This window comes from Podarcis cretensis (genome assembly GCF_951804945.1).
Source record: "Podarcis cretensis genome assembly, chromosome: 6".
NCBI lineage: Eukaryota > Metazoa > Chordata > Lepidosauria > Squamata > Lacertidae > Podarcis > Podarcis cretensis.
The window spans coordinates 72,284,018-72,298,832 of NC_137175.1; the positions used below are offsets into that span (position 1 = coordinate 72,284,018).

General features: G+C 44.0%; 1 protein-coding gene across 6 annotated transcripts in view; it reads right to left on the minus strand.

The window, feature by feature from the left end:
* ODF2L (outer dense fiber of sperm tails 2 like) overlaps positions 1-14,815 on the minus strand; it is a 34,219-nt gene that overhangs the window by 3,550 nt on the left and 15,854 nt on the right. For 5 of the 6 annotated variants that reach the window (XM_079981341.1, XM_079981337.1, XM_079981340.1 and 2 more), the window contains 8 exons: positions 13,244-13,429; positions 10,823-10,932; positions 9,094-9,229; positions 8,239-8,349; positions 7,455-7,559; positions 6,269-6,427; positions 4,048-4,133; positions 3,792-3,954 (listed from right to left, as the gene is read on the minus strand). In XM_079981341.1, coding sequence (XP_079837467.1) covers positions 3,792-3,954; positions 4,048-4,133; positions 6,269-6,427; positions 7,455-7,559; positions 8,239-8,349; positions 9,094-9,229; positions 10,823-10,932; positions 13,244-13,429 — 1,056 coding nt within the window. The remainder of the gene's footprint in view (positions 1-3,791; positions 3,955-4,047; positions 4,134-6,268; positions 6,428-7,454; positions 7,560-8,238; positions 8,350-9,093; positions 9,230-10,822; positions 10,933-13,243; positions 13,430-14,815) is intronic. The other variant, XM_079981339.1, reaches the window with a different exon arrangement.

Consider the following 14,815-nt stretch of genomic DNA (forward strand, 5'->3'; position numbering starts at 1 on the left):
CCTCATTCAAATCTAAATTATCTATGCCCTGGTAACTTTCAGGTTGGATTACTGTGTGGTGCAGCTACCCTTAAAGCCAGGCTAGAAACTGCAACCATTTCAGAACAAAGATACTGCACTGGATTGTTAACACGGACTGAGTGGCAAGATCACATCAGGCCAGCTCTGAAACCTTCAATAGCTCCCAGTCCATTTTGGGGTTCAATTCAAAATGCTGGTGTTGACCTTTAAAGGTCTTTGTATATGGGACTCTGGTACCTGTTGGACCAGCCTCCCCCAATCTGGAGTTTTCCAGATGTTTTGAACTACAACTCCTCATCTTCCTTGATATTTAATCACGCTGGCTGGGGTTGCTGTGCTATATAGAAGTCTTCCCGGTCAGTGAGCTCTTCATCTGAGACTCTTCCCCAGAGTGGCTGGGGAAACTCAGCCAGATGGGCGGGGTATAAGTAATAAATTATTATTAATATATTATTATAATAATAAAAATGTCCCCAGGAGGTGCCTAACATGGGGACCACTTAGATGAGAATGTGTCCCAAGTCTCTGAACAACAGTGACTGGGCTAATATCCTGGACAAATGCATGTCTGACTTGCCAAAATGCTTAAGCACATTACGAAAGATGCCTATTCCAAATGTAAATAGAGAAACTGGCAAAGAAAAACACCTCCAGAAAGCTTTATAATGGGGGGGGGGTTGATGTCCTTATTAGGAATGCTCAGTTTTGTTTGGTTTGCATTTTTAAACAAAAGGACCTGATTTGCACTTCCTGGACTCCTATGGGAATTCAGAATCGTTATCCTTCGGTTTTCACATTTCTCCAGATTTTGCAATGTAGCTCTTGGTTAAAAATAATAATGGTGCACCGAAATGCGTATTTTCAATTAAAATACACGTACTGAAAACTGCATACATTCGCTAGTGTTTGAAAACACCAACGGTGGGGTGGCGAAAACAAGTTGCAAAGAGAACCTTCTGCTTCACATAAGAGGCATTTGTCTACAGATCCCGTCCACATGTGGTTCAGGTAATTTTAACTGCACCACTGTAAAAACTACCTGAACCCCACGGGAGACTGCTTCACCCACACATTTTCGTTTTCATGGGGCAACAGTGCCATTAATCAATGTATGAAACCAGCCTAAGTCAGAGATTAGTTCAAGGTGGGTCTTTTTTCCTGGTGAATAATTTAAGCCAGAACTAAGGTCTGGAATCAATTTTCAATGTCAGTGTTCACCCTGGAATATGTAAACAGTCATACGAAAAGAATGCTTTGGGGCATGTATAGAGTACCTTTTCCCCTCGCCAATGAGTCATTAGTGGCTTGATTCCAAAGATTAATGAGTGGAAGGAGAAAATACATTAGTGCTGTTCCTCAAATTCTTCAAGAAATATCCAAAAACTTATTGTACTGCAGTGCCACTATGTCTCATGGGGGGGTGGGGGGGCTCAGTCTGTGAAGTATGACTTCTAGGGAGTCATAAAACACTTTTTGAGAATTAGCATTTGCACAAAAGGAGGAACTATTCTGGATTAGGAGATTCACTATTCTCACACAATACTCTGTGATCCAAAAAGGATATCCTTTAATCCTTTTCTGGGATCTGACCCAGCCACAGACCCACCAATCTAAGTCTAGAGGAAATAAAAGGTGTGAATTCTAGGGAGTGGTTGCCCTATTAGAGAAATCTTAGTTAATTCATCCTATGAGTTTTAAGGTGCAATCCTATATCTACTTTCTGGGGAATAAGCCTCATTGGACTGATTTTCAAGTAGACATATATACAAGAGTATGCTGCTAGCCAATTAATTGAGCAATTAAATTTGCCTAACGGTGGGAAACATAATTTCTTTGACTTTTGAGACAGGGAACAGGTGGCCATGCTGATGATCTTGGGCCCCATCTCCCATTATCTTTGACTACTGGTCAAGCGGGCTGGGACCAATGGAAGCTGGGAGTCCAACAATACCTGTGGGATCATAAGTTGCCCATCCATTTTAGGTTATCTGCACATGTGTCGTAGCAGACATCATCTTGGAAGAAGCGTTCTAACCAGTGAGAGAGAAAGCTTGCCACCTGCATGTGTTGTATACACACACACATATACTTGTGCATGCATTAAAAAAAGGTAAAGATAAAGGACCCCTGGATGGTTAGGTCCAGTCAAAGGTGACAATGGGGTTGCAGCACTCACTTTGCTTCAGGCTGAGAGAGCCTGCATTTCTCCGTAGAAAGCTTTTCAGGGTCATATGGCCAGCATGACTAAACAGCTTCCGGCACAATGGGACACCGTGATGGAAGCCAGAGCACATGGAAATGCTGTTTACCGTCCTGCTGCAGTGTTACCTATTTATCTACTTGCACTGGCATGCTTTCGAACTGCTAGGTTGGCAGGAGCTGGAACAGAGCAATGGGAGCTCACTCCATCACGGGGATTTGAACCACCAACCTTCTGATTGGCAAGCCCAAGAGGCTCAGTGGTTTAGACCACAGCACCACTCGCGTCCCACATGCATGCACACATAGCTGCCCAATAAATCAAGGGAACTTTTTGACTAATTACTGTATTTTTTCAGGTATAAGACATGGTTTTTTCTGCTTTAAAATTTTAGTAACAAATTGGGGGGGCGTCTTATACATGGGACATGGGCATTGGGTCCCCCCCCCCCGTATTTAAAAAGATGTCCGGCATTTTAGCTTGGGTAGGCCGAAGCAGTCTCTCCTGCCACTGTCCCCCCTTTCTCCTCCCCCTTCCAGCTATGTGCTGGTGAGTGGATTGCCTCCTGCCGCCCCTTCCAGCTCAACCACTGGAGCGAGAGCAGCTGCTGCCAAGAGCTGCCTTGGCTACCTCTCTTCACCCTTCTTTCCTTTTCTCTCTCCCCGTAAACACCCCCCCCGCCCTGCTCCTCACCTTCCTCGGCTTGGTTTGCTCAACAGTTTGAAACGGGCTCTGCCTTGGCGTCCTACGCCTTGGTTCCCCTTCAGCAACAAGCGATTGCCCCCAAAAAGCTCAACAACTTTCTGCTGCCAATCTATTTCAGGGTTTTGTTTTCTTAATTTTGGGTTAAAAATAATAACAGCGGTCATCTGATACATGAGGGCATCTTATGCATTGAAAAATACAGTAAAATGTTTTTTTTAATGTTTGGCATTTAAAAAATGTTTTTACAGTGGTACCTTGGGTTACATACGCTTCAGGTTACAGACTTCGCTAACCCAGAAATAGTACCTCGGGTTAAGAACTTTGCTTCAGGATGAGAACAGAAATCGTGCTCCTGCGGCGGCAGAAGGAGGCCCCATCAGCTAAAGTGGTGCTTCAGGTTAAGAACAGTTTCAGGTTAAGAACGGACCTCCAGAACGAATTAAGTACTTAACCCAAGGTACCACTGTATATGTCTTAGCCCACCTTCTGGGGGCCTGCATGCCATAGGTAGGTGGGGCAAAAGTTGGTGGTGCAACAGATATGATTACTTTTCTGCAGTAGGCTACTCTCCAGCCAGGCAAAAGCCAGAGGTTGAAAGGCCGCATGCTAACACCTCTCTATCCCCACAGTTCAATGACACATTCCAGCCAGGCAAAAGCAGTTGAGGAAGGTGCAGAGTCAGTGGAAGGTGTGGCATAGGAAGGGATTGAGTGGCCTAGAGAGTGTCCCTCACAGAAACCATGTGCTCTATGGAGTTTTGAGAAAAGAAGCAACTGCCTCGGGGGGGGGGGGGGGGGGCTTCTGTATATGAACAACAGGTACATTAAAAAATGCATATACTCAAAAGACTCAAGACGAGGCCTACCTTCTTCCTTCCATCTTCCAAAGCAGCTTCCAGTTGTCTGGTTAACGCATCATAGCTCGCAAGTTTCTGTTTGAACTGCAGTTCCGTTTTCTGAAGACAATCTTCTTGGCTTGCCAACTGATTTTCAAGCTCTTTGTTCTTTAGTTCCGTTTCTTCTAGTTTTCTTTTAAGTCAAGTACAAGTGTTAGTGTAAGGTTACGACAGAAAGAAAGAAAAAGAAAGAAATTCTGAATGGCAGGAGACACGTCACACTTACCTTTTAACGTCTTCGTATTTCAACTGAATGTTGCGATTCTCTTCTTCTAAAGCAAGCTGTTTCAAGAAACTGTCGTTCTCGACTACCTGTAAAAGCAGGGATTCTGACATAACCCACAGAACTGTAGGCTGAAAACGAGGTGCTAGTTCTTTGCAAATCCTCACATCACTTATCACCAGGACTAATTCATGACAAAAACCCTGAATTAATGTTAACCAAGAAATAGGACTCTAACCTCCTTCCGCAGGGCCTGTTAGACAGATTGTGGCTTTCAATGTGAATTTAGCCTGATCTTTTATTCCCCTTCCTTCCCTTTTTATGAAGATTACCCGCTCTGGGATCCCACAGCTACCGTATTTTTCGCTCTATAGGATGCACCCGACCGTAGGACTGAATGAACCTTGTTTTAGAGGGGGAGAACAAGAAAAAAAATCCCCCCCTCTCTGCTCAGTGCCCCTTCAGTGAAGCGGCAGGAGAAACGGAGCCCCTTGTTCTCCCCCTCTAAAACAAGGTGCGTTCAGTGCATTCAAGGTGCGTTCAGTCGCCTTCAGTGAAGGCAACCCGAAGCCTCAGGAGTGCGGCGGGAGTTCCCGCTGCGCTCCGGAGGCTTCGGGTTCCTTTCGACCTGCTCTTTGGGGTTGGCGGGGGGAAGCGCTGCTTTCCCCCACCCCCAGCCCCAAAGACCAGGTCGGGGAGCAGCGCAAAGGCCTTCCCGCTGCCCCCCGAGATTGTGGGGCTGGCGGTAGGGGGAAGCGCTGCTTTCCCCCACTGCCAGCCTCAAAGATCCTTGAAGACTTCGGAGTGCAGCGGGAGTTCCCGCTGCGCTCCGCAGGCTTCGGGTTCCTTTTGCTGAAGCCGGGAGAGCAAGACTCTCCCGGCTTCAGCAAAAGGAACCTGAAGCCTCCGGAATGCAGCGGGCACTCGCGCTGCACTCTGAAGGCTTCAGGCAGCTATCCCTGAAGCCTGGAGAGCGAGAGGGGTCGGTGCGCACTCTCCAGGCTTCAGCTTCAGCAATGCGAAGCCAAGGAGTGCAGAGGGAGCACTCCCTCTGCACTTCGGAGGCTTCGCGTTGCTATCACTGAAGCCAAGGAGCCTGCATTTGCTGCATAGGATGCACACACATTTCCCCTTAATTTTTGGAGGGGGAAAAGTGCGTCCTATAGAGCGAAAAATATGGTAATTCTCCCCTGGCCTCCTCTGGCCCAAATAGGACTAACTTAGCCAGCTAGCCCTGGTGATCATCTAATGTTTATTGGACGGATTTTCCCCTAAATTGATTTTTGAACTTTGAATTTATTGTTATTCACGCCTTTATACTGTATTTTATGATTTTTTTGTTGTTGTATCACAATTAAGTGTTTTAAATTTGTTGTTGGCTGCCCTGAGCCCGGTTTTCTGAACCGGGAAGGGCGGGGTATAAATAAATATTTATTATTATTATTATTACTATATATGACAAAAACTTGTTTTAGATGCATACAAAGTTCCCTTATAGGAAAGCTGAATATTCTCACCCAGGGCGTAAGCCTCTACGGTCTCGCAATTTTCTGAAGTGAAGTGAAGATAAAAAAAGGAGGGTGGGAGGTGCTTCAGAGACTAGAAAACTGCTCTCTGAAGCAACTGCCTCCCTTAAGCATTAGCCATCACTGGAGCAAATTGCTCTCTGAAGCACCCCTTGCAAGCTCCTCCATCCTGACGGCCATTTAGTCAGGTAGGTGCAGCCCACCAGAGTGAAACAATCTTAAAGACTCGCTTAAAAGCAGACAGGGGAGTCTGACAGAGTCTCTTGGGAGACTGTTATAAAACTGGGGTGCCGCAAACTGCAAAGGCCCTCTCCCCTCATCCCCACCTGTTGGCAAAGAGACGAGAACAAGTTCACACAAGAGGGGAGGCTGTTCCTGATACTCGATAGACTTGGGTCATTTTCAGCTTGAGGAGGTCAGATCCAACACTTCAAATTGAGCCCGGAAATAACACTGGCCTCTCTTCCAAACTAATCGAGCAAACCAATCTCACGAAAAGCACCAACTTGCTTTAGAAATGGAACATTTGAGCTGTGGGAAACAGGGAGGTGACAGGAGTGCCCTCAGCAGGCAAGAAGTTTCCCTTCTGAACTACTCAGAAATAAGAATCCCAAGAAGCAAACCGCTGAGTTTCCCAGCCTTCCTCGCACGCTCGTTTAGATGTTTTGTGGAAAAAAAGAATATTTTCCTCCAAGCACCTGAGCCTGAAGTTCCCTAATGGCTTTGGATTTATCTACACAGCTCTTTTGGCAAGCCAGCAGGCTTTCCTGACACTTTTGCAGTTTCCCTTCGGCTGCTTTCTGTAAATCACGGGCATGTTCTAACTCCTTCAAGCGAGCCTCCGACTGGCCCCTCACCTGTGCAGCCGCGTCGGGTCGGGGGGGGGGGGAGGAGAAGTAAAAAAAGAAAGAAGAGAGAGTAATTTTGCACGCTCTCCCATATTCAAACTACTAAATATAAAACATATTTGAACAAAGACAAAATATACTGTAGGAGGCATATGTTTTTATACGGGCTGCATATGAGAGAGGTGTACCCAAAAGGGTTAATGTAGCATAAAATCCTGTGATAAAATCTACAGTAGGCAGTTTTTTTTCAGTTAGGTCTGTTACCAACCGTGGAGAGTGTGAGGGGGGTTTTTTTTTGTAGTTTTTATTCATTTTATTCATTTAAACTGTTTTAAACACGGTGGCATTGAGATAGATCTTTGTTTACGTGACATGCAAACAATGGCGTAAAAATAAAAGTAGAAGAACAATAAACGCTAAGGTAAAAGTTTCTGAACATTATAACAAAGCTGTGTCAAAGTATATAAAGCAGAGCTTTCTAAACTGTGTGTCACAACACATTAGTGTGTCGGCTGCAGTGTGTCGCACAAACGTCCTCCTTGTTCCTCCAGGGGCTGGAAAGGGGTTAGTTTAACCTCCGGTTTGCTAGTAAAACTGAATTACTGTGTCACGAAAAGATGCATGTGTAAAAGGTGTGTCGCCAACATGAAAAGTTTGGAAAGCTCTGATATATAGAGTGAGTTTTACTGTGAGAGCAGCAGGTGTTGTTTTAAGCTGCTATGTGACTCAGAATATAAGTCTGTACATATTTGCCAGTCTCGTGTGTGTGTGTGTGTGTGTGTGTATCAATATAACATTATCTATCTATTGACCTATCTCTAGTTCTATAACTATTTTCATGTAAATATGATTCAGTAAGCTAAGTAAAATAATGCATTATGTTAAACTGTAATCAGAGAATCTTGAATAGTCTTTTCTAGGAAAGTGAAAAAAGAACTTCCACACATATAATTACCACACTGGAAGCTACCCAGAGGGGCTGGGGAAATCTAGCCAGATGTGCGGGGTACAACTACTAAAATTATATTATACTCACCATATCAATTTCTAAATCTTTGCCATCCATTAGTTTTTTGCCTTCATGTATGACCTTCTCATATCTGGCTTTCAGTTCCTCAGCTTCCGTTTCTAATTTCCCCACCTAGAACAATATTTATATATATATATATATGAACATTGTATTTTTTAAAAATTATGTATGTTTCCCCCCCTTAAGAATTATAAATTATATACACAAATATTTTATTATATGCACACACACAAAAATGATGATAATTTTATTATTATTATTACCCTGCCCATCTGGCTGGGTTTCCCCAGCTACTCTGGGTGGCTCCGAACAGAATAATGATAATAATAATGCAATGAAACATAATTATTTATACATACATACATACATCTGGTTGGGTTTCTCCAGCCTATCTGGTTGGGTTTCCCCAGCCACTCTTGGGGGTCCCCAACAGAACACTAAAAACAGAATAAAACATCAAACATTTAAAACTTCCCTAAACAGGGCTGCCTTGAGATGTCTTCTAAAAGTCAGATAGTTGTTTATTTCCTTGACATCTGATGGGAGGGCATTCCACAGGACAGGCGCCACTACCGAGAAGGCCCTCTGCCTGGTTCCCTGTAGCTTCATTTCTTGCAGTGAGGGAACCAGTAGAAGGCCCTTGGAGCTGGACTTCAGTGTCTGGACTGAACATATACGGAGTATATTTTGGTTTGGACCTAGGAATATACCAGCGGAATGAATTTTGGTGATGGTGCTGTTCTCTGCAAGAGATAGCGGGATTCTATGCATGCCCAAGACATCAACTTGCCTCATTTTTATAATGTTCAATTATATTTTCTTGCTGCTGCGCCTCCTCACGTAAGCCCACAAGTTCAGCTTCCGCCGAGACAACGCTCGCTTCCAAAGATGCAAAAGATGCCTACAGAAAGGAGACAGCTTTAAAAAGTACTGTACTACCAAAAAATGGTTAATGCCGCAACAACAAAAATTGTGTAGCATAAGTAAAACTAAACTACATATATTATCACCAAGATGTTTCTATGCAGATAACAAGGCCAGGATCGCGATCCTAAACAGATCTGCCTGTACCTCAGTCCCACTGAAGGAACTACTTCTGAGTAATTCATACATAAGAGTGGTACAGTGGTGCCCCGCAAGACGAATGCCTCGCAAGACGGAAAACTCGCTAGACGAAAGAGTTTTCCGTTTTGGAGGTGCTTCGCAAAACGAATTTCCTATGGGCTTGCTTCGCAAGACGAAAATGTCTTGCGAGTTCCTGCGGGTTTTTTCCCCTTCCCCCCCTTTTTCTAAGCCGCTAAGCCGCTTATCCGCTAAAAGCCGCTAAGCCGCTAATAGCGCTAATCCGCTAAACCGTCAATGGGCTTGCTTCGCAAGACGAAAAAACCGCTAGACGAAGAGAATCGCGGAACGGATTCTTTTCGTCTTGCAAGGCACCACTGTATAAATTTTCCGAATGTGTTTAGAAAGCTGGTGAGAAAATATTTCTGCTTCAATTTAACCATCAGTAAAATTGCTATGATACTAACCCCGACAGGCAAGACTCGAAATGTATAGCTAAAATTAAGGATTAAGGTGCTCTCCCAAAGTGGAACTCCTAACTAATATTGGCATAACTACAGTTGCGGTTTGCAGATGACCTTACCTTTAATTTAGTATTTTCAAGTGAAATCTTCTCATTTTCAGAGGTGATAGCGTTGAGCTTCCCAAGGATATCATTCGTTGACCTCCTTCCGACATCTTGAAGTCTCCTCAGTTCCATCAGACGGTCAGCTATCTGCCTTTAACATTTCAAACACAACTCGTGTAGAAATTGTTTTGCATAATGTCATTTAGTTAAATGGCAACTAAATTGTGCCTTAACTACATCCACTTTACTTTCAGCTTCTTAGAAGCAATTTTAGATGTACGTCTTTCATGTTGATCATGTATAAACACTTCTTCGTGTGCCTCCTCCACGAGAGGTCTGGAGGGTGGCAACTGTTATTATCATGATAAAAATGAAAAACTCAGTAAAAACTATTCAAAAAAGAGAGAGAATGGGCCTTTTCTACAGTGCCCCCCCCACCCCCGTTTGTGGAATGCTCTCCCTAGGGAGGTTCACCTGGCGCCTTCATTATATATATTTTAGGCACCAGATGAAAACGTTCCTCTTCAACAATGGCTGCTACAATGGCCTACATCACACTAAATAGGCAACTCTGCTTCGAATCTGGCTCAACCCTCTCGCCACCAGCATTCAAACTCACTTTCAAACTCTCATCCAATCATCATTCACTACTAACATTCCAAACTCACCTTTTTCCCGCCTCCCTGCTTGCCTTAATTCTTCTAATATATTTGCCTATACATTGACCTTAGCTGCACTACGATCACAAGCGTTTGGCCACAAGAACCTCACGCAATCCACACCCGTACCTTCGCTATCCTGCTTGGGTCACATCCACCACCATGCATTTAAAGTGCTCTTATGCCACTTTAACAGTTACGGATGTGGCGATCACACAGGGTCCCCGGATGTTTCACCGTCTATTGATCCCTGTGCCACCACCATTTCTCGCTGCCACCACCCAGGCCCTACCTGGTAAATTACTGAGTCCAGTCAGGGTTAAATTGGAACATAAACTTCTGCTTTATTTATTGCAGTTTAACAAGTGTGTGGTTTCATAAACGGTCTCGGTCAATTACAATCATGGGGTGCCTATCCAGACCTATAACTTCCGCTACCTGTTCTCACTCACTAAACCACCTCTCAGATATTTACTTGTCTTCCCAGCTCATAACTGTTCCTGACTCAGCTTATTTCGCTACACTAACTCAACCTACCCACAAAATCTATCCCAATTCACTCCCACTCCAACCAACCACCCAACTCCCAATGAACTCCCCCGTCTCAGAGCTGGTTTTTATAGTCCCTCTGACTCCACCCCCCTGAGTTCTGATTGGGTAACTATTTAACTGTTTCACTATTTCACCTCCAGCACTCTCATCTGTTAACGTCACAACAGAGTCCTCTAAGGAATTATGGGAACTGTAGTTGTTTAAGGATGATAGGAAACGCAGCTCTTTAACTAGCAACAGTTCCCCCATTCTTCTTCTTTTGGTTGTTGTTGTTGGGAGGAGAAACCATAACCATTAAATGTGATCTTGGTTTCCTTTCCTCCGTGTCTACCACTGAAAACACAGCAGGCTAGGAGATGATGAAAATACTGCTCCATCCCGTTCCCACAGTGAAGGGTTGTCAAGTAAACACACTTGGGGAGGGCAGACTAAAAAAAGCACATGCAAAATCCTAGAACAACCATATTAGCCCGGTTCCTCATTTTTAATAAAGAGACTGATTATTTGCAAAGAGGTATTAAGCATTAACTTACTTTTTCAGAGTTTCAGCCTGAACTTCTAACCTGGTTTTTTCATCTACCACTGCCTCGTGATGACTTTTCCAGACATTACAAGCTGAAAGTACCTCAGACAATTGGATTTCCTGGAGAATGTACAAAACACAGACCATGTAATATAAGAACTCATTTTCTGTTTAATTCTTCCCGATTCCCTAGACACAGGAGGTATTTTCATTCAAAGCAGTTTCCAGGTGTATTGCAGTAGTATGGAATAATGTAAAAACTTAAAAGCTTGAAATCTCGACATAAACACACACCAGTAAAATCCTGAAACACAAGAATGAGCTGGAACCTAAGCCGTTGTACTAACTTTCCAGCGAAACAGAAGTTTTAAACTTGCTAAGAGCGTTTCCCTAAACGAGGTATTTGAAAGTTCTATACAGACATTTCCCAACTGTGAAATATGAGGCCATGCCTGTAAGCTTTTTGGTTATAGAAAATACTCCAGATCACATCTCCTATGCCATTTGTAGACAGGGATTACAGTCTGTTGCTCGGATACTTTTCTTCCGCTTCAACTGCTATGGGACCTGATTGGCTAGTGCCCATGACATCACTGACTGCAAGGAACACAGAATTACAATTGGAATTTTTAAGCAGTATTTCTAAATCCGGTCACTTGGAGCATGCCTTGCCACCAGAGCAACTCTGTACAAAAGCAGTCAGCTGGTAGCCATGGGCAGCGATGAACTGCATGCAGTCAAATAAGCAGGTCTGTAGAGGGATGGGCAGAGCGCTGCATCTAAATCTGGAATAAAACTAGTAATGGAATCAAACAAGCACAATTCAGAGCTGATGAGGGAGTGAAGAAAGCCTGCAGGGCTGCATTTCACCCCCAGCTTGAAGCTTCCTGTCCCTATTCATCTTCTTCTTTGATGATCACTCATAGCCGAGCAAGATTGTCTCCCAACAATACGGTCTTAACAGTGAGTCCGCAAGTGACTGTGGAGGTCAATTCTGGATCCACACGTCCTTCCACAGTGGGGACATTGGTTTCCGGCCGGGAGTTGATCATGGTGAGGGTTTGCCAAGCGTGCCTTCCTCTTAGCACATTTCTCCCTTTTGCCCTGAGTTCAAGCGTCTTCAAAGTCCATCACACCTTTGGTAAAGGCCGTTCTCCAGTTGGAGCACTCGCAGGCCAGTGTTTCCCAGTTGTCAGTGTTTATACTACATTTTAAAAGATTTGCCTTGAGAGAGTCTTTAAACACTTTCCATTTTTAAGTTCGGAATAGAGTAGTTGCTTTGGAAGACGATAATCAGCCATTCGCACAACATGACCAGTCCAACATTGATGTTGAAGAATCACTTGCTTTGACACTGGAGATCTTTGCTTCTTCCTGTACACCAGCGTTATTTCGCCTGTCTTCCCAAGTGATGTGTAAAATTTCTTGGAGACACCGTTGATGGAATCAAGCGTATTGTAAGGTTGGTAGTAAAATAGGAAATTTTGGTTTCCCTGTGAATGTCCTGGTCATCAAACACTCTGCACTTCAACCGGGAGAAAGCTGCACTTCCTAATACAGTGGTACCTCAGGTTAAGAACTTAATCCATTCTGGAGGTCTGTTCTTAACCTGAAACTGTTCTTAACCTGAGGTACCACTTTAGCTAATGGGGCCTCTCGCTGCCGCCGCGCCACCAGAGCATGATTTCTGTTCTCATCCTGAAGCAAAGCTGTTAACCCGAGGTACTATTTCTGGGTTAGCGGAGTCTGTAACCTGAAGTGTCTGTAAGCTGAAGCATCTGTAACCCGAGGTACCACTGTACAAATTATATTCAACTCTTCCATGAAAAACCTCAGGGCAGCGAATAGAGGGCTTCCATACTTCTTTCACATCTCCAGCACCAAAGGATTGTTTTCAGGTTTTTACACACAGTTTAGTAGGCTGGCATCTGGTTACTTTGGCTGATGAAGGGCCTGTGTACTCAAACGACTGGAGACGGTACCTTGGCTTGCTAACTCCAGCCAACCAGAGGCCGGCTGAGCTGAAGACATAGGCGGGATTCCCCAAACCGAAGAAGATAACCTTCTCAGATATTTTCTTACACCCAAACTACCAGTATGTACAGACACACATCTCAAGTCTATTATCTGATCGTGTACACTTATTAATATGGACACAGAAAGCAAAGTATGCCCCTGAAAGTTCCCACTATTATAAATCAAGACGTTGTTGGCGTTCTTTCAGACAGGGATAGGGAACCTGCGGGCCTCTAGATGTTGTTGGACTCCAAATCCCATCATCCCTGATCACTGGCAAAGATGGCTGGGGTTGATGGGAGCTGGAAATCCTACAACAACTAGAGGACCACAGGTCTCCTGTTGCTGCTTTGTGAGATTAACATCAAGGTTTATTCATTAATTTGAAAGCATGGCTCCCTCCCCAATCACTCACCTTCTCTCTAATTTTGGAAATTAAGCTCTCCACAGCTGCTTTCAAAAGTTCTGCTCTTTGTTTCTGAACACTAGCCGCCCTTTTCAGAGCATTCCGCCTCTCCTTTCTTCTGTCCTTTTCAGCCAAAATCTGCTGCTTATATTCTCCGACTTGCTGTTTCCATTCTGTAATGTTCTTTTCTACTGTCTGCATCAGAATTAAGGAAGATTATTATATGCTCCAAACATGAAACGTTTGAGGCGGACATTAGCCAAGTGGGGGCAGTGTATGTGTTTGCGCTTGCATGTATGTATAAAAGATTAAACTGGAGTACAGAAGACACAAAACAAAACAGAGATGCTTGATTTGGTTCATCAGAGCAGTGAAGGCAACAGATTTAAAGTAACATGTGCAAGTTAATTCCAACAGATTAACAAGGCTTAAAAAAAATAATACATTGAAACACATGCTGAAGTATTTTGAAGATTCTATTCAGTGTTGAAAACATGAACCCTGAAGTACTTGGTGACAGTCAAACTCTGTAGACTGACTTAAACTGCAGTGGCAGGTTGGCTAATCTGGGGCAGGAGGTCATTTCTGACCCACCAAGACACACTAAGCAGCCCATTAGATTCGCAGCTGTATCTCCCAGTCGGGAGAGAAAAGTTCCCTCTGGCTACCCTTTGGAGAGGATATTCAGTTTTAGCACTAAGCAACACAGTGTTTAGGTTGGAGATAAACCCCCTAATTTCTCTTTGAGAGTTAAAAAAGGAACAGCATTTCCCCTCAGCCCAGCACTGGAGTCAGAATAGGTGGAAATGCCAATTGTGCGAGTGGCTCTACACGTGCGTTCCTGGGCAAGCGTGTAAATCTGAATGTTTGGTCCCTGCTTTGTGATGCTGCGTGTCTGTGTTCCAGTGGATGTTGTCTCTGACGAAGAATACTACTAGTATCTGTGAAATCTGCCTGTGGCAGGCACCGTCCTGGAATGCAGCCAAATATTGTCCAAAGGGACGATATATCTCCTGGATTCCTTGACTGCATTCACATGGGCAACACCAGAAGCCGTGGAGGCCTGACCGAGAAAGGGTAAGTTTGCTGGCAAACAGAAGCTGCCTTTTGCGAGAGGACACGTGTTATTTATCAATTCCCCACAAGAGGTCACCATTTTAGCATCACAACTTGCATGACCAGAACACACACACATGCACAAAAAGGTAGGCAAACATAGGTAAAAAATAACTTGTACAGCAAACAGTTCTACATTCTTCAAAAGACCTGCAAACATTAAAGTCGGGTTGCACTATGAATCCTGTGCCTACGCATTTCAAGGCTAAAGGTAGATGCGGTTGGAGCATCCTTATACAAAGCTTACAGAAACATTCGAGAAGAAATTAGCAGTGCAAAGGGTTGCCAACTGCAGTTTTATGTAAGTTTGTTTTTTTTTAAAAAAAGCAATTCAGTTTATCGCCAATTCTCACTATGTAAAAATAGGCCATTTAAAATAGAAGGTACTGTATGGGGAATCTCGGTATAAACATAGGCTGCTCCCTGCAGGACCTTTTTCCACCTGGCCTTGGGGTGGGGGGGGGC